We start from the raw sequence: 27607 nt of genomic DNA, 5'->3' as shown, positions 1-27607 counted from the left end.
GAGATATAAACATACAACCAACTGCAGGCACAAGAAAATATGCCAGAATCAGTGAAACTTCAACTTTAAAGAAAAGGACAGTACATTTGCTTATATAGCTGCTTCTATTGAGAACTTGTGAAATGGATCAACTTGAGCCCACTATGCTGAGATCCAAGCAACCAGAAAGAGAAAATTCCATTTCTCATGAAAAGTTCCAGTAACTTTGCGAACATGGACATTAAACAGATCCATCCATGGAATTTGTGCTATGTAATACCCTATTGAACGCAATTAAAGAATTACTAGGCATGATACAAGCAGAATGTAGAAAGAAGAGGGACACTCAACTATGTTTCTGTGTCTGATTTCCTAGCCCAGGAGTCGACCTAAAAGGCTGAACTGAATGGTATATTAGCTTCAAAAATATGTCATCGGAGAGCCAATGTGCTCTTGCCTTCGTCGGAATCTCTCTTGACATGAACTCCATCTAGAGGCATCACCATGCATCAGCACTTGGTAAAGCTTCTTCAGGAAAAATGAAGCCTCCAGATCATGACTGGTCTCTCTGCTCGTTCTTCCAAGACTTCTTCGCAGCTTCTGCAGAGGAACCTCCAGACTCTCCCTCGCCCTTTGGCTTTGAGAAGAAAGGATCCCATTCGTGGCCTCCCACTTCACGCTCTCCCTCCTCCAGCAAGGCATATTTCCAGCTATTCTCTTCAATAAAGTTATCATACTCAGTACGGCCCTCAATAATGTTCCTTCTCAGCCTCGTAACCTTGTCAATGACGGCCTGCACAGCTACATCGAAAGCATCCTTCAGAGTCTCCAGCTTCGAGCGTGGATCAGCATATATAAGCCTCGGGATGAGATTTATGACCTCCTCCCTCATTATCTTCACCTGCTCAGGGGGTATTTGTCGTAGCCTCTCCTCTATGCTAACATTACGCTTTCTTATATCATCTTCAGGAATAAAGACGGAGTACTTTGTGAAATTTTTCGGAAGATGCCAGGTGTATTGAGTGTAGGCTGATCCTGGATGGAAGAAGACAGGTATACAACCTGCCAGCATCGAGTCAAAAGCAGATCTCCTCGTATATGAATCACCCTGTGGTTGCAAGCAGAAAAGGGAGCTTTGGAACATCTGCATTATACTGCTTGGAGAATGACACTTGCTCTCCCCAAAATCACACTCCAGCAGCTTGCCGACCTTAGAGTTCCTGCACTGATCAATGATTTGTCCTCGAATTGATTTTGGGTTGTCCGGACGAGGAGCGCCAGCAAAAGAGAAAAGCCATTTGCGCTCCAAATTCCTCATCCTGTCCTGCCACATGAATACATCAGCATCTTTTGCTGGGTGGAAATAAGTCGGATAAGGAATGCCAAAATCATTCGCATTCCATGGACTTGACTCCACAACAAGCATAGACATGTTTCTTGCTGCAGGAAGAAAGAGAAGCTTATTGCCCCAGTCCGTTTCTTCATCACTTAACCGCCTAAAATCCCACGTGATCCTCCCAGCAACAAGAAAGTGATCCTTCCCTCCCATGATGTTCCACTCGGGCCTCTTCGCCAGCCAATTAACTAAATCAAGAGATGCAGCATCCCTCACAGATGTGTTGTAACCCCAGAGATACCTCGCAATGTCAAATCCAGCATAGAAGGGTACGAAAATAGCAGCGGCAATGGAAGAATCGCGTGTTAAGCAATCATACTGCTTCATCCTATTGTTGAAAATAACATCAACAGCAAACTGATTCGTCGCGTACCATCCCGTATTCGAGAACACGCCTTCAACATTCTCAAGTGGCGGACCAAGCCCAGCATTACTGGTGAACTTACACATATTGGTCCAGAGGCTTAACTTCCTACACTCCTTGAGCATGTCCTCGTTAAACCTAGGCGGCAAATCGTGAACATATATGTACCTCCCACCGCATGGATCAGTCTTGTTCTCTGTAGTTCTCAATGCTCTCATGAAGGGGAAATTCTCCATTTTGCTCTTAGTTTCCACCACTTTGGGGGCTTCCCTTTTGGGGGGATCGACCACTCGGGGAGTTTCCCTTTTGGGGGGATCCACCACTCGGGGAGTTTCCCTTATGGGGGATCCACCACTCGGGGAGTTTCCAAATGGCTCTCAGTCAGCGGCGTGGCGCTCGTGCGGGGTTCCGACGAAGGGTCATCGATCCTATGAGAAGGCGTGAACTCGGTCCTAACCGCAATGGGTTGCAATTTGGCGGATTCCTCCAAAGGGTTCCCTCCAAGAACAACGAAATGGAAGTAGAGCAGCAGGACCCAGAAAAACAAGGACAATGTGGCCAAGAAACAGAGGCGGGAGTGCTGGTTCTTCGCCGTCCCCTTCTCCATTTGCTCCGACCCGACGCTCGCCGACGAACGGCGTCTCATCAATGACACAGGCGCACAACAACCAATCTAACCCACCACTCAAACCATCACATCCTAATCTAAATTCCCCAGAACCCCAGATCCCCCGACGACACGAACGGAAAACCCTTTTACTCCGATCGCTCGGCAAAGTCCAAATTCGGCCGCCGATCGTCGGAGACCGGCGAAAAAGCGAGCTGCCCGGAATCCGAACAGCGAAGCGGAATCGAATGGAACGAAAAAGACAGCAACAGGAGCTGCAAAAAACGATCTTTGGTGATGGGCAATCGGAGAATCAGCAAAAACCTCGACACAAACTTACTGCCGCCCGTCCCGTCCCGTCCCCTCCCGTCCCGGCCGCCGGCTGATTCGGACAATGGATTCAAGCTCGCGCCGCCGCCGGACAAGGAAGCAGCCGATGCTAGAGAGAGAGGGAGAGAGAGAGAGAAAGGGGTCGATCTAGATGGTGTGGAGGAAGGTGCTGGGCGCGATCATGGCTGCTGATGCGAGGGAGCATATCATGGGAAGGAGCGAAAGCAGAAGGAAAAAGCGAATTTATGAGAGAGAGAGAGAGAGAGAGAGAGAGAGAGAAGGAAGAGAGATTCAGGCGCACGTTAGCGGCGTGCGCCACCCCGGTCTCCTGTCGGTAGCCGGTAGATTGGCGCCACGTAGGCGGGTGGGGGAACGCCGTGTCGGGTCGAGGAGGTGGATCGGGTGCGTTCCTCCCGGAATTACGCCGCGTCGGTTTTGAGAGGAAAAAAAAACCCCAATTAATCAAGTACGCGAATGTGTCAAAGCATCATTGATTCTTAGAACGTGCCAGAGTTATAAAAAGACCGAGTAAATAATAAAAAATTAGGTCAAATAAATTGATATATTAAATCATCATTGGTTTTTTAATATTGCTTGACTGTCTAAAGGATCACTTATAGTCCAACGGATCATTTGATATACTCGACTTTGTGAACCAATCTTGGTAAGTTCTAGCTTTGCTTCTTTTTTTATTTATTAATGTTGTTCATCCCTAATTGGAAATAGAATGGAATGAGGGAAATAAAGTATGTATCATCGTCCGTTATGAAACTTGTAACTTGTCATTTGGTCTAATTTGGAATAGAACGAGAGATATTAAGTATGTATCTTCATTTGTTGTCAACTATCTTAAAAGTCCGATCTTTTTGCATAGTAGAAATATTTTATTTGAGAGGCAAACAGAGTCTAGAAAAATTTGGATTTAGGACTTTCGGACTTGATACTTTGTGAGATCTCTCTACTTGGACAAGTGAAATAATTGATTTCTACGGAACTCATAACCCGTCACATTTTGCCATATCGATAGGATCTTTTATCATGGATGCTATATAAAATATGAAAAAATTATATGAATTCCAATTATATCATGAACTTTCCAATTTAGATAATATAATCCTAAATATTTTGACAATTTATTATTGTATCATATCTTGCAAATTTTCGAAAATTGCAGATATAGTAGTATAGCTAGCATCAATTGTACTATATGGCATAATCGATGTATGAGTTGGCCAATTTTAAGGGAAACAACATGGTTTTGCATAAATATTTTTTCAATTTTGCTTTTCTCCATTTTCTTTAATTTTTTTTGTCCTATTTCTACTATTCATCTTCTTCCCTTCATTGGAAGGGCCAATGAGGGTCACTAGAGCCTTGATAATGGTTGGCAAAGGTTGCAGCCCTCATCCAAATTTAGGCAAGGGTTTGCATGCGCTCTCCGGCCACAAGAGAAGCCAAATCCGATGCCCTTGTTGTTGCAAATGGTAGAAGAAAAGAGTTGAAACCCATATCTATTCTTGAAGTTGAAGATCAACGGTAAAATAGAATAGAAAGAAAACCAAAGTAAAGAGAGAGAGAAAAAAGTATAAAAAAGATCAAAAGAAATTACTCAAAATGACGTTATTTTAAGTAGAGGTGTTCCATGTTAATTCGTCAACCGCTACACATGAGACAACCGGCAATTAACAATAACTAGACCGTCATGTCGGTAATTTTGGTTAGATGAATTATATTAGAAATTTTTTAAAAAGTCTAGTATTATATTGGTCAAATTTAAAAATTTAAAATTTAATTGGTATACTTGTAGCAAGTTTAAATTTTTTTATAGATAATTTCTACAATAAATTATTATAACAAGTAATGGTATAAAGTTTAAAAAAAAAAAAAAAAAGAAAAAAAAGAAGAGGAAGTAAAGGTATAAAGAAAATTTCAATCAAGAGCTCGAGATCTATCCTCGTACGGTTCGATCACCATCGGTATGGAGAAATCGCAAAGGACCGCCCGGCCCGGTATAGCCCACGCATAGTTGCAGGCCATAACGTAACGACAAAGAAAGCGCAGGTAAACTACCCGACAGAAACAGCCGACGCACGTGGCGGAATGCTGATTGATTGAGGCTGTCCTTGAGCGGCGCGTCTACGGCAGGAGAGGGCGACAGCACCGGCACGAGAGTTGCCCCGCCGTCTCGAGGCTCGGGCCACCACCCTGCTTGCCCGCCCGAGGGACAAGATCCTCACCGCAAGGAGATCTTAACATCTTCCTCCCCAAAACTTTTTTAGGAAAAAAACAGGAAAAGAAAAGGACCATTTGTTTTAATTTGAATTGCGTTCGCAAAAAGAAGCAAAATTGGTGAAAAGATATACGTGATGGAATGTGTATAATATATGAACGGGGACAATGGCCGACCCAAAAATTTTAATTCGAGGGGGGTGAGTTGGAGACTTTTGGTAAATTATAAATTTAAGGGGAGGGGTTGGGATATACATGGAAAGCATGATTTCATAATAGAACTTGTTATTGAAAAATTGAACAAGTAGAAACTTGTTTGATTTCGAATTCAAAAATTACAAAACTTGTTTTGATGGATAAGTTTTGAGTTTTAAATAGATGAACTTAGAACTTGAAATAAGGCACTCTCATATGTGGCCATGTTGGTTCGAATGAGGCTACTTGCAATTGAAGATTAGACACTATTGGTATGGCAGGATACCTTCCTTGTCCAGGATCTTGGCCTTGACATTGTCCATGGTGTTGAAGCTCTTGACCTCGAGAGTAATGGTCTTTCCGGTGAGGGTCTTGACAAATATCTACATCTCCAAGCCAAAAAACAAAAAAAAATTGAGCCTTCCTTTAAACTATCAGAATTGAGAAACCAAGAAAACATGAAGAATACGAAACCCTAACCCAAATTCAAAATTAATATGGATCGAGAAAAACCAGTTCACATACCGCAAAGAACAAAGAGGTCAAATGAGAAGTCTACCTTGAGAGAATATACCCACAGTCGGCGAGGCTAGCCTTGCTCATACCATCATGGTAGTGGGTTAGGGTTGTGACCCTCTTCCAAGGCTGGCAAGGGCCCAATGACTATCGTCGGGTCACAGTTAAAGAAAGGTAAAGAAAAGAAGAATAAGAAAAAAAATTAACTAAAATTTTGAAAAAAAAATGAAAATATTATTATAGATATTTCATGTCAACGTCGAAGTTGATGTCAGTAATTTTCATTTAAAATTAGTCAAATTGATCCAATTGAAAAAACGTAAATAGGTTTATAACTTAATTGATATTATTAAAAGATTCACAGCTCATTTGACAAAAGTGCAATGTATTTTTTTAATTTTTAGGAAAAAAAATTCTAGAAAAATATTGGCTATAGCCATCTTACATTAACCATGGATTGTCGAAAGGGTCTCGCGTCTTTTAGAATATGTCCGGCAAACATCTCGCACAACGAAACATTAGGACGATCGAAACGACCCGGACATCCTTCGTAACATCTTATGGCAGTTTTTAAGAAACCGGGTCGTCGCCGAGTTTCACGCCGGACAAGTATCAAACGGGGCGAGGATCGTTGGGCCACGGTCAGTTATTAAATGGGCACGGATTGGGGTTGGTTGGGGGGGCATACCTCGTGCCCAGGCAAAAGGCTTGCCCATCCTTCAGTCCCGCTCGACCACACAACACAGGACATGAATCGAAAAATATATGGCTCGAGATTGAAGGAAGCGAGACAGAATTCCGAAGCCTAAGAAAATGTTGCATGTTTCGAGTTACTATGGAGTGGCCCCAGCCCAAACGATGTCGCCAAATTATTGAAATGAGGGAATATATTTTAAAAGAAAACTGTAATCACCTTGGTGTCGGCTGTGGCACTAAGATGACCGACGTCCGTATTGGCAATATCAAGATAAAATTGGACGAAATGATGAAATTGACAAAAGACGTAAGACTAAGGGCCTGTTTGGTAACGTCTTAAATAGTGTTAGATTTTGATTTTTGTTAGGGAATCGGTTTGGGACGAGAATCGCATTTGGTAAAATTTTTGTTCAGGAAACAATTTTGGACAAGATTTGAGAATAAAAAAATTTAATACTCCGTCCGAGAATCGGAAAAAGAATCAAAATGGTGAAACCCTCACTCTTCCTTTTCGTCATCCGGTTGCCGTCCACCACCGCCCGCCACCATCCGCCGTCGCTTGTCACCGCCGTCCGCTGCCGGTCGCCAATCCACCGCCGGTTGCCAATCCACCGCCGGTTGCCAAAGGCTCGCCAGGCCAGGGCAAGGTCCGGCGAGGCCCAGCCTCGTCGGTGGCCAGGCCGGTCTCGCCTAGCCACGGCGAGGCCGGCGACCATTGATGGGGCCGGGTGAGCCTCGCCAGTGCCGGTGAGGCTCGCCTAGCCACCTAGGCGAGGCTCACCCGGCTACTGGGGAGGCTCGAACGACGAAGGCCAACCTCGAGGGTTGGTGACGCTGCAGTGAGCGTCGCCTAGGCCAAATGAAGAAGAAGAATAAGAATAGGAAAAAGGGAAAAAAAGTAAAAATTATTTAAATTTTATTTAAAAATAAATAAAAAATTAATTTGGAACGAATCAATTAACACGATATCAAACACAATTCTATTCCGAATCAAAAAATTTTGACTCGTTACCAAACGCGCTTTTTTTTTTACTCGGGGTTAGTTTCCGGAACAAAATAAAAATAATCATTTCTAGTCAAAATCGCTCAGAACAATCGTTACCAAACACACCATAAATTAGTATGGATGAAAGATTTATAGTTGAATTGATACAAATACATTAATTTTAAGACTTTTTTGATAATTTTTCCATCAAATTTATATTTCTATGTGTATTTATGTGTGGGTGAGTGTGTGTTAATTTTTGTATTTTTGAAGGATTTAATAAAATATTTTCATACCTACCCCGCTATGGCCACGTTGGTTCGGTGTTCCCCCTTCTTTTGGTAGAGGAGAGGTTCGAGTCACCGCGATCGCATTTGCACCACTTAAGTGCGGTGCTGTGAGAGGTGAGTCTTCGTGCTAATGTCGCCTCAGGTTTATGTCGCCATGGGTCTCCGTGCTAGCGTCACTTCGAATTTACGTTGCCGGGCATGCGGTGGTTTTTCCGAGTAATAGAAAAAGAACAATATTTTCATATAATTTAAGAATTACATTGAAAATGTACCATATTACATATTTAACTAAAGTTCAAGGATCATATTAAACAAATTAAAAGTTCAAGAACTACATTATACATAGAGCCAAAATTTAGTGACATTTTATTTTTACGATGAATAAAAAGGAGAAAAAGGAACTACTTGGATCAGTGTTCGTCATTTTCCTCGTCACTAAACTCCCAAGTACGCTGGCCCCAGAAAAGGCATCGCTTATACGAGCCCAGGGGATCCTTGCACGCTGAGGTGGTCGAGTCCGCGGTTAACATTGCCCACATTTTACGTCCGTGAGCTGTTTCCAACCAGACGGAGCAGTTTAAGGACTGCTCTTCGTCCTACCCCTAGATGTTATACCATAAGAGTTTCATGCACGTGTTTTGGAAAGTTTGATCTGAGGAACAACTACCACTTATTTTGAGTGGTCTTGTCACCATGGCACCATTCGAATGCAAATTAGAATAATGTTAGAGTTATCATATCTCCGATATGTAAGCAGAATCTACTCCAAAAAAAGAATCGAAATCCTTGAGATTGAGAGGTCCCATTGTCCACGAGCTTCTCCCTCCCCCATCACTCATGCTTGCAACCATGAGAACTTGAGTTGTGAGCTTAGTTGACAACTCAATCAATAAGTTAAAACATGACTACCAATCACTCAAGTCAGAACATGATTACTAAATAATTAACTAATGAAAAATGCTTTCATTGTTGATAATAATTTATGTCAATCATATTAAAAAATGATAAAAATAGTTTCATTCCATTTATTTGTATAAGTATTGCTTTTAGTAAAATATTTTTTAAATAATTCATTTTTCATAAATTTAAAAACATTATTAACGCCCAAATAGAGTTTTTGGGAAAAAAAAAGGACGGTTTTACCTTTTTGGTATTTTGGTAAAATAGCCAAAAGTCTCTATGCATTTGCAATGTCATCGCGCCAATCCGATTCTCTCGTTCCGCCACTCACTTGGAGGAGCGCCGCCGCCGCCGCCGCCGCCGGATGAGCGCCGCCGATTGTTCTCTCGCGGCGTTCCATCCAATTCACCGCCCGCTCTCCCGTCGTCCGGCGTTCTCCTCCGCCCCAATCTCCTCCGTCCGCCTCCACCGCCATCTCCTCGGCCGCGCTCGCTCCTCCTCCGCCGCTCAAGGCGCGCCGACAGCCGCGGCATCCTCCGCCGGGCGTCTCCGATCACCATGTCCTCTCCCGGCGCGGACCGGCTCCCGCTCGAGCTGACCGAGCTCAACGACGAGCCCGATTTCGAGAAGCTCCTCGCTCCCGGCGGCGGCCGCATCTCCATCTGCGGCTTCGGTTCTCTTCTCTCCGGTACGTGACAGCGTCCGCCCGAGTCGTTCTATGGACGTGCGGATCGAAAGGTAGAATCTTGCGCGGGTTGTTCCGTGATTCGCTAACGCGCGATCGCGGATTTTGTGGTCAGAGCGGAGCGCGAGGAGTACGTTTCCCGACCTGGTGGACTTTCGCGTGGCGAGATTGGACGGATTCCGGCGCGTTTTCGCCCACGCCGCTCCGATCTTCTTCGAGCGCGGCATCGCCAAGCCCGAAACCAAGGTCTCGATCTGTAGATTGCGTGAATTTTGAGCGAGTGCAATGACATAATCTGCATTGGTTGAAGGGTGTTTTTGATCGGCTATTGGGATTGCTGCAGGAGATCTCCAGCCTCAGCGTGGAGCCGTGTGATGGCGAGACTCTCGTGGTTACCGTCTTCGAGATCGAAAAATCCGAGGTATGCCAGACACAGAGAGAGAGAGAGAGAGAGAGAGAGCATCATCGAATTAGTATCGGGTTCTGAGATTGTTGCAATTCAGCTAGTATTTTACATTGATATTAACTGATTTAGTCTGTTTGCTTGATGAAGTAAAGATACCAGCTTTCATCAGGAGAGAGCTCGAGTTCCGATTTCTCGCCGTGAGTTGCTACCGAGTCGCTTCCAATGGACTCATTTGCTTGACTTTCCCTGCTCCCGTTTAGATATTCTGCTTCTCCTGTTATTGAAGAAGAAGTTTTCTTCCTGTAGGTCAGACCTCAGACACTTGATGGCAAGCCCTTTGAGAATCTAGCGGTATGTGAATTTCGTCTTTTCGGGACTGTTGGAATGACTGCTACTTGGTATCTTGAATTCACCGTACTTTTATGCCATTGGGTAGTCTGTTGTTTCACTAATAGAATTATGGACCTGATTCATATGGTGAAAAATTTCCAGGTGCTTTGTGCTCGTTATAGTGATGAGGAATTTTTCCGAATCAGATGCAGAGGTATTTATTCTACCGGGTCTTATTTTTCTTGCACTATTTTCTCGATCAATACAAAGTGTTTGCAGGATGTGTAGTTAATATGAACAAATAATCTGACAGGAAGATTCATTTCCAACTGATTTGTGATATCTCCTTGAAATTTCTAAATGTTGAGAACGAGAATTGGACGCTCTATGACCTCCTCCATTTGATACATTATAATGCATTTCATATAGCAGAGGCTAATTTTCATACGTTTGCATCAGTTGAAATCGGTTGCTTGAAATCTATTAACCGAAACAGTTGCTTAAAAGCTTATGAGGTTTGGAGACAATGTATCAACAATCTACAAGCTTGTAGTAAACCTTATGTTTGCTTAAATATTTCCTTGTGTGATGGTAGACAGATCGATCCTCATTCACATCACTAAAATACCTCTGCTTTACTGCTCTGGCTGTAATTTTCTTATGGATGCAAGTTCTGTGCAGTTAGAGGGCTAAATGATTCAAGTAACCCTCTCTGATCATGACACATCACTCAGAGGATTTCAAGGGTTAAACTTGGTTATAGTTGCTTGTTTATCAATCAATCACCAATTTCTTTCCAAGTGTTGTGTCGTGATCTTGAGGGGTGAATTGAGTCAAGTTCCCATCCCTCTCCCAAAGTCGAGAGAATCCAAACCCTTGTCTTATTTATTGCTGGTGTGTATTTTTGTGCAGGAAGCAAGGAGATCTATTTTCAACATTATGGACGTTACAATATTGACAAGATATGGCGGGATGACATTTTACCTTGCCGCGTCTATCTTAGGCACTGGTAAGTGCTTTGAGACTACTGAGAGATTACTTGCAGTGCCTGATTGCCAGTAGATGCAGACAGGGAGCAACTGCAACCTGGTGTTTAGATATCCTATTCATGTTTGCATCATTGTCTTAGTTTCTGTGTCTTGGTATCGAAAATCTTCCTTATCTTGGAAATTCTCTACTTAAGAAAGAATCGATGGATTAGTAGTTGATCCAGCCTCTAATTATGTCAATATGATGCACAACAACTTTTGCCAATGCTTTCAAAATAATGCCAACCAAAATTTAGCTGGTGATTTTTTTACTGATGCTGCTATTGAACATGTAGTGTCTTGGCTGCAAAGAATCTGGGTGATGTCGCCTATGACAATTTTCTGGATCACACATACCTGGCTGACCGTCAGACAACGATCAGAAAGTATTTGGGAACGACAGGGTTGGGCATCATGGAAGAGGAGCCTCCAGAATCCCTGAGAACCCGTTATGGTGGCTAAAGTCACCGGTGATGCTTCTGCAAAAGTTATTCTTGATTCGGACCTTGTGGTGTTCATCCTCCCACAATTTCAAGAAGCCTAAAGAAAGCGATTCTGTATGATATTGAATCATTTCTTCTCTTGTTTTTTGATCGACTTAACTAGGCAATCAGCTGAAATCTGGTTGTAAAGCTTTTCACAAGATGCGTTTTGGCAGCTCCGCTTCTCATATAAAACACACATGCGCCAGCTCGTAGATACAGAGAAACAGGAAAAGAGAGACGCTGGGCTACTGATAAACAGTGACTTTCAAGGTGAAGAGTGCCAATTCCTCTGCTTCTGTGTGCCTGATTCTGAGTTGATACCCTCGCAAACACTCTTCTTGGCAGACACAAAGTAAAGAAGAAGGATCAACCAAACTCTCCATCCTTTCATGGCCAAAAATAATCTCCATTCTATTACTTCAGTAGAGAATTCTTCTACCCACAACGATGCGAATTCCTGAGACAGCTATATTCCTACAATAGGTACACATGAATGCAAAGTCGAGTAATTTGAAATTGACATGGCTCGACTCTCGATTACCTTTTTCTCCAGGTTTCAAACTTTTGTCACATCAATAAGACTTTGAGTCATTTTAGGGACGAAGTGAGTACTCCTACATCTTTGGACTGACGAATCGTGAATTCGCACTGGTAATCAGGCTGATGCATTCCAGAAAGGAAGATGTGCATGGAGCCCAGGAATTTTGACAGTGCAACCCCATATCAGTTTAAAGGACTTGTGAGTCACCAGAAATTCAAGATTGGCTTTGGCCCAAGGCTTGAAAATGCGAGCCTCCCAATTGAGCATTGTGTTGGGAGCTCCAACAGCTCCAACATGACTTCAACCATTAAGGTCAACGAATTGAGGACCTCTATGCTCATTGGAATCTGTCCCTCTCTATATAAGGCCAAAATCTTCTCATGGCCCTATAATTATTGAGCTGATAAAAGACCTATACACTAGACAAGGATTGAGAAATCACAGGCAAAACCTTTGAATATGATAATCTTGGGGGTCTGTCTGAGCTCTGGTTTACTATCATCAGTTTGAAATCTCTAGCTACCTAAATTTCAAAAAGCATGTGCACAAGATGGCAGCAGTACATTGGGGTGCCAAACAAAAGCAAGGGCTTCTTGCTTAATATCTAGCACAACTAAAAGTGTTTTCCGTTTCTTTTTAGCAATAATTTTGAAACCCTGGATGAATCGATGTATTAATATCTGTATAAAGCGAAATCTTTGAGTGTTTCGAATTAAAAAAAAAGGGGGGAGAGGATGGGGCTCAAAGTGTGTGAGCTGTAAGAATTAGATTAAATAAAAAAGTAAAAGGTAAAAGTCACTTCGGTAATGCGAAAAAAATCTCTTGAGTATTCACGTTTTTCTGAATCTCTAAATTTGATGGGGAAATAGATTTTAGAAAAGATGTTTCAAGTGAAAGGGAAGGGAAGTGTAAAATTCAAAGCAAAAGAAAACAAGATTCCTTGGGTCCAATGATGTCTCGAGCTTCAGATACTACAAATTGGTCCTTTTCTCCATCCTCGATGATTTTTCGTTTCCGGGGTCTCATCTTATCCCTTCCAAAATATAAACAAAAACAAATAAGAGATAAACTATTAAAATATATATTTGAAGGAAATTAAAAAAAGGACAAGTTTACAAGGTCAAAAAGGAAAAATAAAAGGAGGGTCTAATTGGACCCAGCCTTTGCAGGTCCTATGAACCTACATGTTCTGTTTTGCTTTATATCTTTTAGATTCGTTTATTTTTTCCTTAATTTTGGCCTACCTTGTCACATGTCTAACAAGTTCATTTGAAAATTTCATCTTTCCATTGTGGGTCTCCCAACTTGTATTTATACTCATATAAGGACCCAAAAAGTCACCCTTCATTATTGAAACTCTATTCCATTCGAATATTCAAGACTCGATACACGAGCCAAGCTCAATCTAATTTATTTTTCGAATTTCGATCCAATTTAAGGTCGTGAATCATTTTACAAATTTGAGTCCAATTTCGCAACATATCTCTCACATATCTAAGCTTGATTTGGCTTCGATTCATTTTGATTATCGTAATTACATCTCGGTCTAGGATTCACAAGCCGGGCATGAGCATATGAAATTTGTTTGTATTTCTAAGGTTAAGGTTGAGTGCGGCGCTCCATAAATTCATGTGAAAAACTTGCCTATATATTCAATATTTGTACCTTACCGCTAAGAATAGTTAAAAGGTTGTGTCCTTTGGTCCCATGTCGGACTTCCTCATCAATGCTTCATGAAACCACATTGATGGTGAACCAATTTGATGCACTAAACATATATTAACCGAAATGTTTTGAATACTCATTTTGGATAAATAAATCTCGAATTTACACATTATATTTTATCGATTCGTGAGGCCAAGATGGTCCACTAAAATGCAAATTCCTCTAATAACTCAACCTCGACCAAGCTCTACCGACTAGCGAATGCGGAAAAAGGGCGAAAATCACGAAATTTTCATGTTCGAATTTTTCGGAGTTTCCAAAGAATGCAAAGCTTACCTAATTATGAGCAAAACGCAAAGAAACACTGAGGGACGGTTTTGAATTTTCAAAAGAAAAAAAAAAAACCACAAGATTCATTAATTAGCTCGAAACCTTGAATGGAAGCGAAACGGAAGGGGCCAAAATCTTCCCAATCGCCACCTCTGAGCAAGCCACGTGGCACGATTAACGCTAATCTCTCCCTCTTAAACATGTGAAAATTCCTCACTTTCAAAAATCCCAATTCCCTTTTCTCCTTCCTTCTCTTTCTTCCTATCTTTTAACCGCTCCACGGCACCTTGTATTCCCTCATCTTCTTCTTCTTCAAACCTTCCTCCCAAGAACACATCAACACTACCAAACCCACCATCGAAAATGCATCAGCTCATCACGCCCTCGCTTTCAGTCAATCTCTTTTCACCCGTTTAACCATTACCATTCATTCCTTCATTCTTCTCCTCCGCCTTTCAATTCCCGATGGACAAGTTGGAGGGGCACAAGAACATGGCCGACGCCGCCAAGTCCCGGCTGGTGGCCGACATTTGCTCCGTCTCCGACCGCGCAATCCCGTGCTCCCACATGGCGGGCCGTGGACCGCCCTGCATCGACTGGTATCGCCTCCTCGGAGTACGTTTTTTCCTCCGCAAAAAGCATTTATCTTTCCGGGTCCAGATAAGTCCTATCTCACTCTTCGGTTTGTCTTTTTCACGGGGGGGCGCGTTAGGTGGAAGAAAATGCAGAGCTGGATACCATTCGGAAACAGTACCACAAGCTAGGTGAGTTCCGGTTGAGATGGATTCGAAATGCGGACGGCTTGTGCACGCATTGTGATCATTTTTCTCCCGTTATTTTCTGCAGCGTTGCAGCTTCATCCAGATAAGAATTGCCATCCGAAAGCCGAGTGCGCATTCAAGCTCGTGTCGGAGGTAAGAGACGTTTCGCCGATGACTCTCTTTTACGGGTTCAGCAATTCTTGAATTGTTGCAGCAGCAACTGTTTTTTCCCCTCGAATGCAGAATGAATAGTTTCGTTTAGCAGAATTTGCTTTGCTTGTCGTGCTTTTTTCTGGAGGGGCTACCGAAATACTGACACCGACAGAGGGACTGAGTCCCAAAACGAGTTGGGCAGCGTGCTTGATTTGACATTGTTAGCTAAGCAGCTTGGCTCCTTCCCCGACGGGATGGGATCCTACATACTCGATTGCAACCTTGACAACTTTTCTGGCTTGTAGTTGTAGTAGCAGTTCATCTAATTTCCTTTTTTTAATTAAGGAATTACCTAATGGGCCGTGACTTTTCTTTGTCGTAGGTATATGTCCTCACTCTCGTAGTAGTTCGTAAAATATCATTTCGAAGCTTTTTTTTAGAGGGCGCAATTTCCCTTCGGTGGTCGTAAGTTCTCTGGATTCTATGATTAGTAAAATAATGATCTACCCACATAAATATCAATTTTTTTAAGTTATTGTTACTAAAATAACTAATTAGAATTTCTTGGTGGCAAACTGTTTCATAAAGTTTGGCAGCATATGGCTCGGTGACTTTTATACATTCATCGTAACTTTTATTAATCAAATTTAAATTCAATCGATTTTATGTTCGTGACTGACTTTATCCTTAACTTTCTTCTAACGTCGGTAAGTGACAATAGAAAACCCATTTTGCAAAGCAGAGAAAATTCACATAAACCTCTCTTTATCTTTTGTCCCCTTTTTTTTTTTTTTATATTTCAACTTAGGACACATGCATAAAATCTGAACACCTATTCAGTTTGCTTCTAATTGTTAAAAAGAAAAGAAAAATAGTGAATCGTGTCACGGTTTTATCAGAGCAGGGCATCTGGACACAATCAACAGATGCATGACCTTCTACCCATTTACTTGAAGATGTAGAATTTGAACCTTGTTCCTTGAACTATACTAAAAGGACTCAGACGCATTTCTCAGCGTCTTGGTTTCCTCGTGACCATGATGATGGCATGGAGAGAGAGCGACATTGAATTAAGACAGCCAGAGTTTTGGTCTTAAAATTTTCACATGTCGACAAACAGACATCTGCATATAGTTATTTAAGTTAGGTGTCATCACATTTATGATCACCCTTGAAAAGAATTCCAACTTCACCTCAGACAGAAATGGTGTCACAGTGCTCAGGGCAGGGCTCACTTCAATTCAACTTCACTACCTCTCATGAAAAAGAGCGCAAAAAGGTCGTTAAAACTGACCCAAAGAGGCTGCTCGAGCTGGGAGGGTGCCCATCTTCCTCACTCAATGCTTAAGTTCAACTTGTGCAGTGATTAGTCGAGTGTTCGAAAAGTCCCGAGCACTTCATTGCTAAGGTGGGACAGCAAGCAATGAACTAAATATGCGATTTTTTTCTTTTGTGGGGTCAGGCGTATTCATGTCTATCTGATGATGCAAAGAGGAAAGCCTTCGACCTGGATAGGTGGAGGAACCTGTGCTGGGACTGCCAGATAGTCCCGCCTCCGAGCTCCGATTCTTTGAAGCCCGTGGATGGATGGAGACCCCATAGAATTTTCCCCGGATTCAAGGATATCAGAGAGAGGTTCAGAGAGGAAGCCAGAGTGATAGAGAGATGCCTGAGAGCCGCTGCGGCGCTGAAGCAACGAACCATCAACATTTCGTCGAACACCGCGTGCGCAAGCAAGACCCACCTCGGCAGCGCCCACAAGGAGAGCCCCATCTTCGACCCATCGCTTTATAAGGCTGATGGGTACCCTCATTTGAGGACCAGGACGTGCAAGATGTCGGACAACTTTCGGTGCTCTAGCCACAGAGAGAGAAGCAAGAGCGGGGAGTTCGGTTCTCCAATCTTCATGGGCAAGAAAGCATCAGCAGAGAAGGGGATGAGCAGCAGCAGATCAGTCTGTCTCCGTTCTTGAACGCCGAAAAGGAGTTTGCTTCCATCTTCTTCTTCAATTTTCCAAAGGGTGTTTGTCAGATCAAGCTAAAGATTCAATGGCGCTAATACAAGAAAATTGCTGATAGATTTCTGCATCGGTTGAGGTGGGCTCTGTTGTAAAGCCCAACTTATAAGTCCACTTTTCAGAGGCCATTATTTTAACTTATGTCTATTGGGTTTTCTCAAGCTATCTATACAAATTATCAATTGAGTTCATTTGAATCACATGGCAATTCTACACCGTGCTTATGGAGATGCTGACATGGCACTTATTAGGATTAGAAAAAAGTGGAAAAGGAAAAAGAAAAGTATTTCGAGCCTCGAATTTTTGGTATTTTCTTAAGGCTCATGCTATTTCTGTTACTTTATTGACTTCTGACATTCTCTACCACATTGAATTGACTACATTATCTATTGGGTTCCACTCTTAAGCTAAAATTATTTATTATCTTTTTCCTCCTTCATTTTTCAATTTCATTAAAAGAAAAATTTGTCCACATTCCTTCCACATAATTTTTTCAACCTAGCCGCTTCTTCCACACTCATTACATTTCAACGTTTGTTTATGTTTGTCTTCTTTTAAATTTATTCTTCATTATTATAATCTAATCAAGTACTAATCATATATCAGAGTAAAAAATTTGTTAGTTTTATCTATAAATTATTTACTTTATTTCCCTAGAATATTCTCATGATCGTGAGTTTTTCGACTTTGATTTTTAGCACAAATTTACAAGAATTTACTCACAAATTAAACATTGTGTTTGGCGTATGCATTATACACAATTTATTCAAAGGTTATCCCTTCACTTGTGCTTAGGTTATTTTTTTAGTAATATTTTCCTAGTACAAAAAAAAAAAAACATACAAATAATTAACAAAATAATTAGTTCTTTTAATTAGAAACATAATAATTAGTTAACAAATAAAATATTTTTCAAAGAAGAAGTAAACAAATTTTGTTTCAAATGAGAAAGCAAAGGAAAAACCAATAAAAGAAAAAAAAAGAATACAAGCATTAGTCTTAAATTAAGAGTAGGACTCATATTTAACCATAATAATTATTGTTTGTCGGGAGCATGGTAAAATTGAAACAAAAGATAATGAAGAAACAAAAGGTAAGAAGTATTGCAAGGAATAGTGTAGTTATTTTAATGTAAATTGGGGTGTTTGGAGCTAAAATAGGGATGGAAATAACACGAGCCTTTCTTAATGTGGCTAACTTTCTTTTGATTGAATATATATATATATATATATATATATATATATATATATATTGTGTACGTTGATCTATGAAAAGAAAAGAATTATATCACAGGGTGATCCTCCCTTTTCAACAATGACAAATCGAGGGGATCAGTGAGCAAAGCATTCCCGTTCCCTCACCATTTAACACTTGATACAATTAACAAATAAATGCCACACGGGTACATTTAGTTGTCAACATGAGGATTGAGATGGGATAAGATGAAGTGAGATGAAAATACCTCTCCAATGGTTAATGTGGATATATCTACTTCTATCAAGCATTAGGTACACTTGAGGATAAGATTAAAAAAAATAACTGAAAAAATCAACGAAATTGCATAGCTGAAAATTTGAAAATTCACTTAAATTTTAGAAAATTCAAATAGATTAAAGAATCGAAAAGGAAAAACCCTAGATCTAAGGATTAAGGCCATTGTGGTCGTCCAAAGATCCTCAACCTTTCCATCACCATCTTCACCTCGCCCCTCGAGAGTTCTATGTCCTCCGCTCCGATTTTTGCGCCACGGCTTGTTTGTCATCTTTTGCAAGATGACTACGGAGTTTTAACTTTTAGCACCTTATGGTTTGTACAAGCCTGTGCACAAATTGTGAATTTGAACAAGCGGCAACTTGTCCTTGTTTCGTTAGGTTATTATTTAAAATTTCTTTTACCCAATTTGGTTTTATCCCACCCCTTCTCCCAAATGTTTCATCCTTCGTTTAGTCAGGATAATTCAAATTTATTTGATTTGGAAGACATTCTCAAACACCCAATTCACATTAGAATGCTAAACGCAGTCTAAGGCCTATATGGTCAACCTCGTCCTCTACCCTCTCATCATTTAATGGTTGATGCGATTGATATTCATTATCAAGATCATATTTTTTGCTGCTTTGCCTCCAATTGGTAAGTTATAAATGCAAATTTGATATCAAAATTGTGGAGGATGCCCATATTTGTAATCTACTGATTGGAGATATGATTGGAAAAATCTCCTCCAAATAAGGGTGGAGGAAAACAGGGCGTATACTATGGTTTTATGAGAGGTTTTTATAAAGCTTTTAAATATCACTTCTTTGAATTAGGATCTGAAAAGTTTTCCTTAACTTGGTTCTTGAATTCAAACTTCCATATGCTCTCTTTTTCGAAAGAGAAAGTATAGAAAGAAGCGGTGGAGGCTAAAGTTTTCCTTAATTTTATCACTTTTTCTTCTTTTCTTTTCCGTCTTCTTTTTCAAGCTTTGGCCGATTGCTGGCCTTGCGATGACCGACGACTTCGCCATAGCATCGTCTGCCCTCGGAGATGCCGCACCTCGTTAGTCGAGCCTCCTCGGCAACAGGGCAAGGTCAAGTCTCGTCTAGCCATGGCTCAGCCTTGCCGATGGCTGGGAGAGCCTAGACGAGGCCCACCTAGCCATAGGCAAGCCTTCGGTGAGGTCTAGCAAGCTTGCTTTGGCTTGGCAAGCTTGTCAAACTTTGTCCAATTGGTTGTCAGTGACAGGTAGTAGTGGATGTCGATAGTGGTGGAAGAAGAAGAGAAGGAAGAAAACAAAAGAAAAGAAGAATAGAAAAGAGAAAAATAAATTTGGATTGACTTTGATTATGGAATTATTCCCGAGAGCAAAGAAACAACTTTTTTTTACTCTTTGATTTTGTTCAAAATTTATCTTTGAGAACAAATTTGTTTATGAAAATAAAAAATTTACCAAACCGATTTTCATTTTAAATCTATTATTGGGAATAAAATAACAGAATCAAATACTATTTTCCTAAGTTGCTAAACGCACCCTAGATATCCCCGCATTGACAAGGATCACATGTCGGTTTTGAAATCCTCACTTTGACAATTACTCTCAGTAATCAGCAAACTCGAAAATCCTGAAGTTGGTGAGCTTGTCTTGACAATTTTATCGAGATACTAATGATCAAGAAATCTCTTCACATAATGTATCCAGGAAGGAGACTAATGCGGCTCGTTCGCGTAAAGGTTAGAGACGGCTGGTGGCCAGCTGTCGATGAGACGAGACGAGAAGAAGAAAAAGGTTGGCGATGGCTTCTTTACCGTTCTTGCGCCGTCGCAATTGGCAGGCTTTTGCGACCGTGACGCTGTGACAGTACTCTTTCCCTTTGCCTTTTGGCTGGCAAAGGGAGAGCTGTTGTTTTCTTTGACCTTCTAGTGTTCTACATTCATCCCACTCCGTACCGCCATTATAAAACCTTCGGCCAGGATTACCACTTCGAGGACCAAAACTATCTCTTTCCATGGGCACCAGGATTCAACTTATTTTGCAAAAAAATAAATAATTTTCAAAAATTATCTCTCATATTATTCATAAAAATTATGATCGACAAAAATATATTTTCTATTGATTAATTATTTCAAATGATATAAATTATTATTTATAAAAAAATTAAATTTTTAATTTTTTGTGAAATAAACGGAGCCATTTAAATCTCCCACTATCCAAGTGTGCACAATTAAAGTTGTGTGTGATCCCATGTCTTGACCAGAAGTTCCAAATATGCTCTTAATGGGTGTGTCCAGTGTAAATGCTACTAGGCTATGTCAAGTTCCTAGTGGGGTAATACGTACATCTTGTCTCTAATTGAAGAAATGCCTCTAATCGACAAATTAGAGGTTGTTGGTGCATCCGACGCATGAATTTGATTGAAATAAAAATAGGGTCGCGTTGGTCTCTATCACCCACAATTTTTAGCCAATGAGTGATGGAAGAAATAACATAAATTATATATATTTGTGAACGTTATAACCCTCCATGCAAAAAGACAAAATATATTTCATGTGACCGACAAAAATTCCCAATTCTCAGCCTTCCCCCCTAGCCCCATTTTCACCTCCCGTGGTATGATGCCCGCTACTTTACACAATAACAGCACAACAACGCGCATTTTCTTAAATTTTTTAAAATTTTTCTGAAGAGGAAAAAAAAAAAAAGGCCGAAAAGGTGACGTGGAACTCAAGGATTCGGGGGCTCAAGACACCCAGTCACCATTAAAAAAACTATAAAAAATGAGAAAGAATTTGTGGAGTGCGAAAATGGACGGTGGAGATCTCTCTTCTCTCTCTATCTCTAACTAGTATGTTCTGTCATGTGATTGACGCCAGGCTAGCATCGTTGGGCCATGATTGGCTGCGGGTCCCACTCACCTCTGTCAGCGCACATGCTTCTCTCTCTCTCTCTCTCTCTCTCTCTCTCTCTAGGGTTTTATTCCCCTCCCCCACGTCCCCTGATCACCCGGGGCGGCACCAAACGCCCCGTGCTACCCAACTTTCCGCTCGACACGTGTCATGATTAATTTCCCTTCCACAGTGACAATTGCAAGGCCCCTCCCCTAAGTACTCGTCCTTATCATGATTTTGTCCCAACCTCGTTGCCACCGATATTCCCGTCGCAAAGTTGAAATCGAAATTAGAAAAAAATCGGCATAGATTATAAGGGGCATGATTGAGATCCTAAGAGATTAGATCGGTAATTTTAATTTCATATAATTTCGTTGAATTCAGATGGAATATATCCGGACGAGATTACTATAATCATCTATCGAATCTTCGGCTAAATGGTAAGTAATAATATTATTTATAAAGCAAAATTGCCTAGTAAGTCGAGCCATTGAAACGTCATTAAATAACATTAGGGATGATTTTTTCGCGAATCGAATTAAATTCATCTTTTTCTCGAGTCCGGCCTAAAATTCCATTTAGGCTGGTGTTTTTATTTATTTATATATTTGGGGGAATTTAAATTGACCATTTTTTTTTAATGTCGTCATTACAGGCTATACAGCTAATCAACTTTGACAGATATGAGCCGAAAACAGAGTACTCTGTTTTCCTTTTTCCCTGTTCTTGCTGCTGCACGGTAAAAATTCTCACCTCACTCGCAGAACACAGTCTCTCTCTCTCTCTAACGACACTCTTCTCTTTCTTCCGTTTTCAGCAGATCTGTCGGCGAGAGACGTTATTAATCATGGTCGACCCTGGAGTAGGAGCAATTAGTGATAATTAATGGTAATTAGTGTGGCTTTGCCAGAATTATAAGATTCCTCTTCTCGTTTTGACGAGCTTGATTTGCATGGGAAAGCTGTCGTTGTCTTCGTGCGGACTCATTGGGGAAATAATTTATGTGTCCCCATTTATATGCCATCAATGCCATTGATTCACATACAAACACCAATAGCTCCACCCCTGTTTTTCCTTTTTTTTTTCTTCTTTATCTCTCCTGGGGGCGATTCTTGAATTCTCCTCCTCCTCCTCCTCCTCCTGTTACTGCTGCAAATTGTCTGTCTGCATCGGCTTCTGTTGTCGTTGTCGTCGTCTCTTTGGCGTCTTTCGTGTTTGCAGGGGAGGCTCTCTTGACTGAGGAAGATGCTAGTAAGTACGTCTTCGCCATTTTTAGCTTTCCGGGACTTGTCCGAGTTCCGCTCTTTCTTGTTGCGAATGACGAACCGACTTCCCGGCCCTGTTTCTGTTTGATTCTCGGTTCCCTTGAACTGTGCATGGCTTGATTGCTTTCCTTAGTCTTGTGGGTTCGTGCCGAAGTTCGTACTTGTTTGAGAGATGGCAATTCGATGGGCTTCTAGTCGTGCCTATGCTCGTTGGTTCTTTGCTCCAATAATGTTCTTCTTCTTCTTCTTCTTTGGTGGTGGTGGTATCGATAACTGGTTGGATGTTTCATCAACTCGTGCTCTTTCACTTTGTTCTTGCTCTCTGAGATGGTTTGTCTACTTGTTCTAGAGTTTCGATCTTTTCCTAATCTGATGTTCAGGTTGGGCTGGTTGCCTGCATTGGATTCTACAGTTTTTTGCGTTTCTTGGGACTTTTTCTTCGAATCTGTCCCGTACAGCGATTTTGCTGCTTGTTTGCTGAATATTACTGGCGTTGTACGGTGGAAGTGGCCGATGAACTCTCAGACTATGTTTCTACCCGGTGTCTGTTATTGTTTCTCCTGGAGTTCACCATAAATTTAGAGGGCTGATATAGTTTGCAATTACCGCCCTTTGGATTCATTCATATCAGCAGGGATGGCTTGCTGAATCTGATGCTTGTGTATGTGTGGAACAACGAGTTATATCCATCCGCAAAAAAAAAAAAAAAAAAAAAAAAAAAAATGTTTCTGACAATATACTCAGTTTTTAATTTCCCGTGAATCATTTGTGCCTTTCCAGGGAGCATTGCTCTTGCTTCTGGCACTGAGCAATGCCGTGAATACAAGAGGAGGAGATAGTGATAGGCAATGTGAGTATAAACTGGCATTGGATTTGGATCCAAGACCGCATAGTGTGTCTATAACGGAGTTTGGGGCCGTTGGAGACGGGAAAACTCTAAACACCGTCGCCTTCCAGAATGCCATTTTCTACCTCAAGTCCTTTGCTGACAAGGGAGGCGCTCAGCTTTACGTGCCTCCTGGGAGGTGGCTCACTGGAAGTTTTAACCTCACTAGCCATCTCACTCTCTTCTTGGAAAGAGGGGCCACGGTTCTTGCATCTCAGGTAAAATTTGCTGATCCTTTGATGTTCTTACTTTGAGTGTAATGAGCAAAAAGCAATATTAAATCTTGCATGATGCATTGTCTCGCTCACGTATTCAGGACCCATCTCACTGGGATATTGTGGAACCTCTCCCATCTTATGGACGCGGGATAGAAACTCCAGGAAGAAGATACCGAAGCTTGATAAATGCATATGGGTTGCGTGATGTGGTGATAACAGGTACTCCAGATTCTTCACTTTGCCTGCTGCTGCTATAGTTTGTTTGCACATGCTAGTACCAAGCCTCATTCAAGCAATCCATTGATTTATAAATGCTCTAGGTGATAATGGAACGATTGATGGTCAAGGCTCATTTTGGTGGGATTTATTCACCAGTCACTCCTTGAACTACAGTCGCCCTCATCTTGTGGAATTTGTAGAGGCAAAACATGTAGTGGTGTCAAACATTACATTCTTGAACGCTCCTGCCTATAACATCCATCCAGTCTATTGCAGGTATGCTTGTGAGAGCCCCATTGTTGATATGTCACCCATCACTTTTTTAATTTTAGTTGTGCATATGAAATTTATCATCATTCCTTTGGTATAATGCAGTGATGTGCACATCCAGAATGTTTCAATTACTGCTTCACCAGAATCCCCTCAGACTGTTGGCATTGTACCAGGTCAGTGACACAGTGGTTTGGACTAAGGAAAATGCATAGCTGAACAATTGCTTCAGTGTTTAATATACCTCTGCATTATGCAGTAAGTTTTATCAGTTCCCAAGTCTGTAATGGGTTAACTTAGTGAAGGCAATGGTTATGATTGTCTGAATCTTTCGCTAGAGTAACACTGGCAGTTGGTTAAGTTCTTCATTCTTTGCCAAAAGCAAGTTGGACATGTCTTTGAAACAATTCCAAGACGCTTTTTCCTCCTCTGAGAAACAATTTTTTTTTTTTTTTTTTTTGGGGATCTCACGGAGAGAAGAAGAAAATCCGGTGACATTGGAAAACTTGATAATTGATGCAGCTGCTTCTGTTCTGAGAGTTTATGCACAAGACCTAATTATGCATTTCATATAATCTTCTTCTTTTGCCCTCCTTTCCCTCTCCCTCAATCAGGCTTTATATTCTGGCGACAGCAAACTCTGCAACTGCCAAGCCCATTATTTGGTTAAATCTGTTTGGTATACCCCGATAATCGATATCAATACAAATTAACTGATATATTTTGTTCTTTCATGGAAAAATTTCAGATTCCTCAGACAATGTATGCATAGAGGATTGCAGCATTAGCATGGGGTATGACTCCATCTCGCTCAAGAGTGGATGGGATGAATATGGAATTTCCTACAGCAGGCCCACCTCTCATGTTTACATTAGGCGGGCGTACTTGCAGTCATACTCTGGGGCTGCGATCGCCTTTGGTAGCGAGATGTCTGGTGGGATTTCCGATGTCCACGTGAATCATGTCAGCATACACAGCTCATCAAGTGGCGTAGAATTCCGAACAACACGGGGCCGAGGTGGCTACATCGAAGACATAACTGTATCTGATGTTGACATGGATGACGTCCACATAGCATTTGGTGCAAAGGGTCACTTTGGGTCTCATCCGGATGAAAATTTCGATCCAAATGCTCTCCCAGTTTTGCGCTACATTACTTTAAAGAATGTGGTGGGAAGAAGCATCACGGTTGCTGGAAATTTCACAGGAATTAGCGAATCTCCATTCACTTCCATCTCTTTGTCTAATATCTCCTTGTCCCTCAACTCTGGTTCAGTGACATCTTGGATTTGTTCCGATGTTTCGGGTTCTTCGTCATCTGTGCTTCCTGAACCATGTCCTGAGCTTGCAGGCTCGTCCTCAAATTCTTCCTCAGCTGGCATATCTAGCATAACTGCCATTGGTAATTCGGCAGCCTTGTGATATTTTCCATAAAGGATCAATCCTACCTGTTCTGCAGCCTCAAATTGGCGCCAGATTCCTTTTCAAGAAGGTGGGACATGTTCGAAAGAAGAAACCTCTCAGTCCGCCAGTTGAATTGTATGGTCGTCGATCACAGTTGTCTATTTGAAAGTTGTTTGTACAGCCTCATTTCTTCATTCATCATGTAAGGAAATTTTTGGTAGAAGAGGGGGTCACCTTAGATTGTTTTCTTTTTGTACTTAGCAGTTCTCTCTCTTTCTTTCTTTCTTCTCATAATCTTTGTTTTGGGGGGTGTAACTTCATTGTAACGTTTTTTTTCCTTATCTGGAACGACTTCATGTGAGATGAAATCATATGTGACTATATGAAAAGTGATTCTTGATGAGGTCATTCGGAAGTGCAAGCAAGGGGGCTCTCCCCTTTCAAATTATGCATGTCTCGCTGCATTCGTCTTCACGTTTCTGCTCTTTTCTGCTGGGAAGCTTTCGTCTTCATCCGTAATGTCATTCATTATAGGAGGAAGATGGCAAGAACTAAGCACGGGTTAATCATTGCTCGAGGCTGTGGCTGTCGAATTAAAGTGTTCTGCAGATGAAGTTTGTCATTCTAGGTCACACAGGTACACACCATTCTTTCAGCTAGACCATTATCACTGGACCTCAAGAACTATTTACCAAGGCGTCGCATCGATTTCTGTTCTTTCTTTTAGTTCCACTGCTCTACAGAGTAGTAGTAGTCCTGCGATGTGGAAGGTCAAGTCCCATCTCGATATTTGTTCATCACCATTTGTCGTAATCGATGTTCTTCCACGAAATTATAGAACAGGTCATGAAGTTTACAGAGAAGACAATAGCGACGAATGGTTTACCTTGCACACGAATCTTAAGCTAACTGGGTATTGATGTCTATTTTTTTTCTTCTTAGTTGTGTTAGCATTCTCTGTATTAATGTCCAAGTTCCTTGTCTGCTCACTTTTCCCAAAAAGTCGTGTGGTGCAATGCTTGTTTGACAAGACATTTCTTGTGGCTTGAAAATGAATCTCAAGAAAATTGTTTCTAGGGATGAAAATCTTACATGCATATATATAAAAAAAAGAAAATTTCAAATAAGAATATGAAGTGAAGTTTTTTTTTTTTTTCTTACAAAAAGGATCGGGAGTACATCTATCTCACGCAAAGACTTGGAGTGGCTAAATTAGTTTAAAATAAAGGCTCGAACTTGCCGATCAACTAAATCTCTACCAACTAGCTTATTCCGATATGGTCTTGTTGCTATTGCATATGGTAAAAAGTTTGCTCTGTCTTCCACCACTTTTTTGTTGAGATCCTCACATCCTCCTCTTTACTATCATTCTATTTATTGGCAACAACTTTTCATTAAAATCTCAAAAAATGCTAGAGATTGTCCCTCGCAGCTACCCTTAATTGATCATCGATGGATATCTAACATCAAATGCCAAAAGAGCAGTCGAGTCGATCAAATGTCCTCTACTGCCTTTATTCGATGGAGATAATAACGGGAGATTCACGACTCCAATGAATAACACAACGTACACCAAAAAAATGAAAATAGTAGAAGATTGCAAGATGAGGACTACCATGGCAACATATCAAATTAAAAAATTCACAGTGGATACCACTTACCATTACAAAATGCAATATCCAATTAAAAAATTCACAGTGGATACCACTTACCATTACAAAATGCAACTCACGTATATCGATTCCCACAAAATATACCCATTAAGTCCACCGCCAAACAAGTCGAAGCAACACTAAAAAAAAATGAAAAAAGTTCCCTCACCATCACTTCCATCGCTGTCATTGTTGTGGTATTTCACGATATAGTCACATACCTTGCCGACATATTGCTTGAGCAAGCTACAACCATCTTCTTTTGAATGAAGGAAGAATCGGCAGCCCCAATTTAGGATGCTAAAATTTAGATGGAATTCACGCCCTTCCCGCAATCCTGGTGTAGTTCGTGTTTTTTGAGTGAAATTAATCGCAGCAAACGAATTCTTCATTATTAAATAATAATTGGTTCGAGGTTGCATCAAACAACAAACACTTCT

General features: G+C 41.1%; 4 protein-coding genes across 6 annotated transcripts; 3 read left to right on the top strand and 1 right to left on the bottom strand.

Moving 5' to 3' along the window:
• Window positions 1-159: 159 nt before the first annotated feature.
• On the bottom strand, window positions 160-2906 carry LOC104436900 (xyloglucan galactosyltransferase KATAMARI1). Of its 2 annotated transcripts, none has more exons than XM_039314268.1 (2): window positions 2092-2906; window positions 160-2059 (listed from the first exon to the last, which is right to left on the bottom strand). In XM_039314268.1, the coding sequence occupies exons 1-2, from the start codon at window positions 2383-2385 to the stop codon at window positions 533-535; spliced, it is 1821 nt and encodes a 606-aa protein (XP_039170202.1). In that variant the 5' UTR covers window positions 2386-2906; the 3' UTR covers window positions 160-532.
• Window positions 2907-8745: 5839 nt separating this feature from the next.
• LOC120292929 lies at window positions 8746-11593 on the top strand. The gene is made up of 8 exons (XM_039311491.1): window positions 8746-9175; window positions 9288-9418; window positions 9516-9593; window positions 9731-9775; window positions 9885-9929; window positions 10071-10122; window positions 10821-10917; window positions 11233-11593. Exons 1-8 carry the CDS (start codon window positions 8767-8769, stop codon window positions 11396-11398), a joined length of 1023 nt encoding a protein of 340 aa, XP_039167425.1. The 5' UTR covers window positions 8746-8766; the 3' UTR covers window positions 11399-11593.
• Window positions 11594-14200: 2607 nt separating this feature from the next.
• LOC120295258 lies at window positions 14201-16843 on the top strand. The gene is made up of 4 exons (XM_039316256.1): window positions 14201-14572; window positions 14670-14721; window positions 14804-14871; window positions 16334-16843. The coding sequence occupies exons 1-4, from the start codon at window positions 14423-14425 to the stop codon at window positions 16841-16843; spliced, it is 780 nt and encodes a 259-aa protein (XP_039172190.1). The 5' UTR covers window positions 14201-14422.
• Window positions 16844-22035: 5192 nt separating this feature from the next.
• LOC104455250 (probable polygalacturonase) lies at window positions 22036-25923 on the top strand. Of its 2 annotated transcripts, none has more exons than XM_039306256.1 (6): window positions 22036-22141; window positions 23299-23622; window positions 23721-23841; window positions 23943-24117; window positions 24217-24287; window positions 24860-25923. In XM_039306256.1, exons 1-6 carry the CDS (start codon window positions 22139-22141, stop codon window positions 25531-25533), a joined length of 1368 nt encoding a protein of 455 aa, XP_039162190.1. In that variant the 5' UTR covers window positions 22036-22138; the 3' UTR covers window positions 25534-25923. The 2 variants fall into 2 exon arrangements, with proteins under 2 accessions (XP_039162190.1, XP_039162187.1); XM_039306253.1 differs by lacking the exon at window positions 22036-22141 and adding an exon at window positions 22192-22504.
• The last annotated feature ends 1684 nt before the right edge of the window (window positions 25924-27607 follow it).

The sequence above is a fragment of the Eucalyptus grandis genome, chromosome 1 (assembly GCF_016545825.1).
Source record: "Eucalyptus grandis isolate ANBG69807.140 chromosome 1, ASM1654582v1, whole genome shotgun sequence".
In the NCBI taxonomy this organism is placed as follows: domain Eukaryota; kingdom Viridiplantae; phylum Streptophyta; class Magnoliopsida; order Myrtales; family Myrtaceae; genus Eucalyptus; species Eucalyptus grandis.
The sequence above is the reverse complement of the archived record's forward strand: the minus strand, read 5'-3'. Positions and strand labels throughout refer to the sequence as shown.

Excerpts from the sequence above, each read along its gene's own strand:
- LOC104436900 (XM_039314268.1), bottom strand. The coding sequence starts at position 2,385 with ATGAGACGCCGTTCGTCGGCGAGCGTCGGGTCGGAGCAAATGGAGAAG. Across the intron at positions 2,060-2,091 it reads ATTTGGAAACTCCCCGAGTG|GTGGATCCCCCCAAAAGGGA; the intron begins GTGGATCCCCCA and ends ACTCCCCGAGTG.
- LOC120292929 (XM_039311491.1), top strand. The coding sequence starts at position 8,767 with ATGCATTTGCAATGTCATCGCGCCAATCCGATTCTCTCGTTCCGCCAC. Across the intron at positions 9,594-9,730 it reads TCGAGATCGAAAAATCCGAG|ATACCAGCTTTCATCAGGAG; the intron begins GTATGCCAGACA and ends GATGAAGTAAAG. Across the intron at positions 10,918-11,232 it reads CGCGTCTATCTTAGGCACTG|TGTCTTGGCTGCAAAGAATC; the intron begins GTAAGTGCTTTG and ends TTGAACATGTAG.
- LOC120295258 (XM_039316256.1), top strand. The coding sequence starts at position 14,423 with ATGGACAAGTTGGAGGGGCACAAGAACATGGCCGACGCCGCCAAGTCC. Across the intron at positions 14,722-14,803 it reads GAAACAGTACCACAAGCTAG|CGTTGCAGCTTCATCCAGAT; the intron begins GTGAGTTCCGGT and ends TATTTTCTGCAG. Across the intron at positions 14,872-16,333 it reads CATTCAAGCTCGTGTCGGAG|GCGTATTCATGTCTATCTGA; the intron begins GTAAGAGACGTT and ends TTGTGGGGTCAG.
- LOC104455250 (XM_039306253.1), top strand. Across the intron at positions 23,623-23,720 it reads CCACGGTTCTTGCATCTCAG|GACCCATCTCACTGGGATAT; the intron begins GTAAAATTTGCT and ends TCACGTATTCAG. Across the intron at positions 24,118-24,216 it reads ATCCATCCAGTCTATTGCAG|TGATGTGCACATCCAGAATG; the intron begins GTATGCTTGTGA and ends GGTATAATGCAG.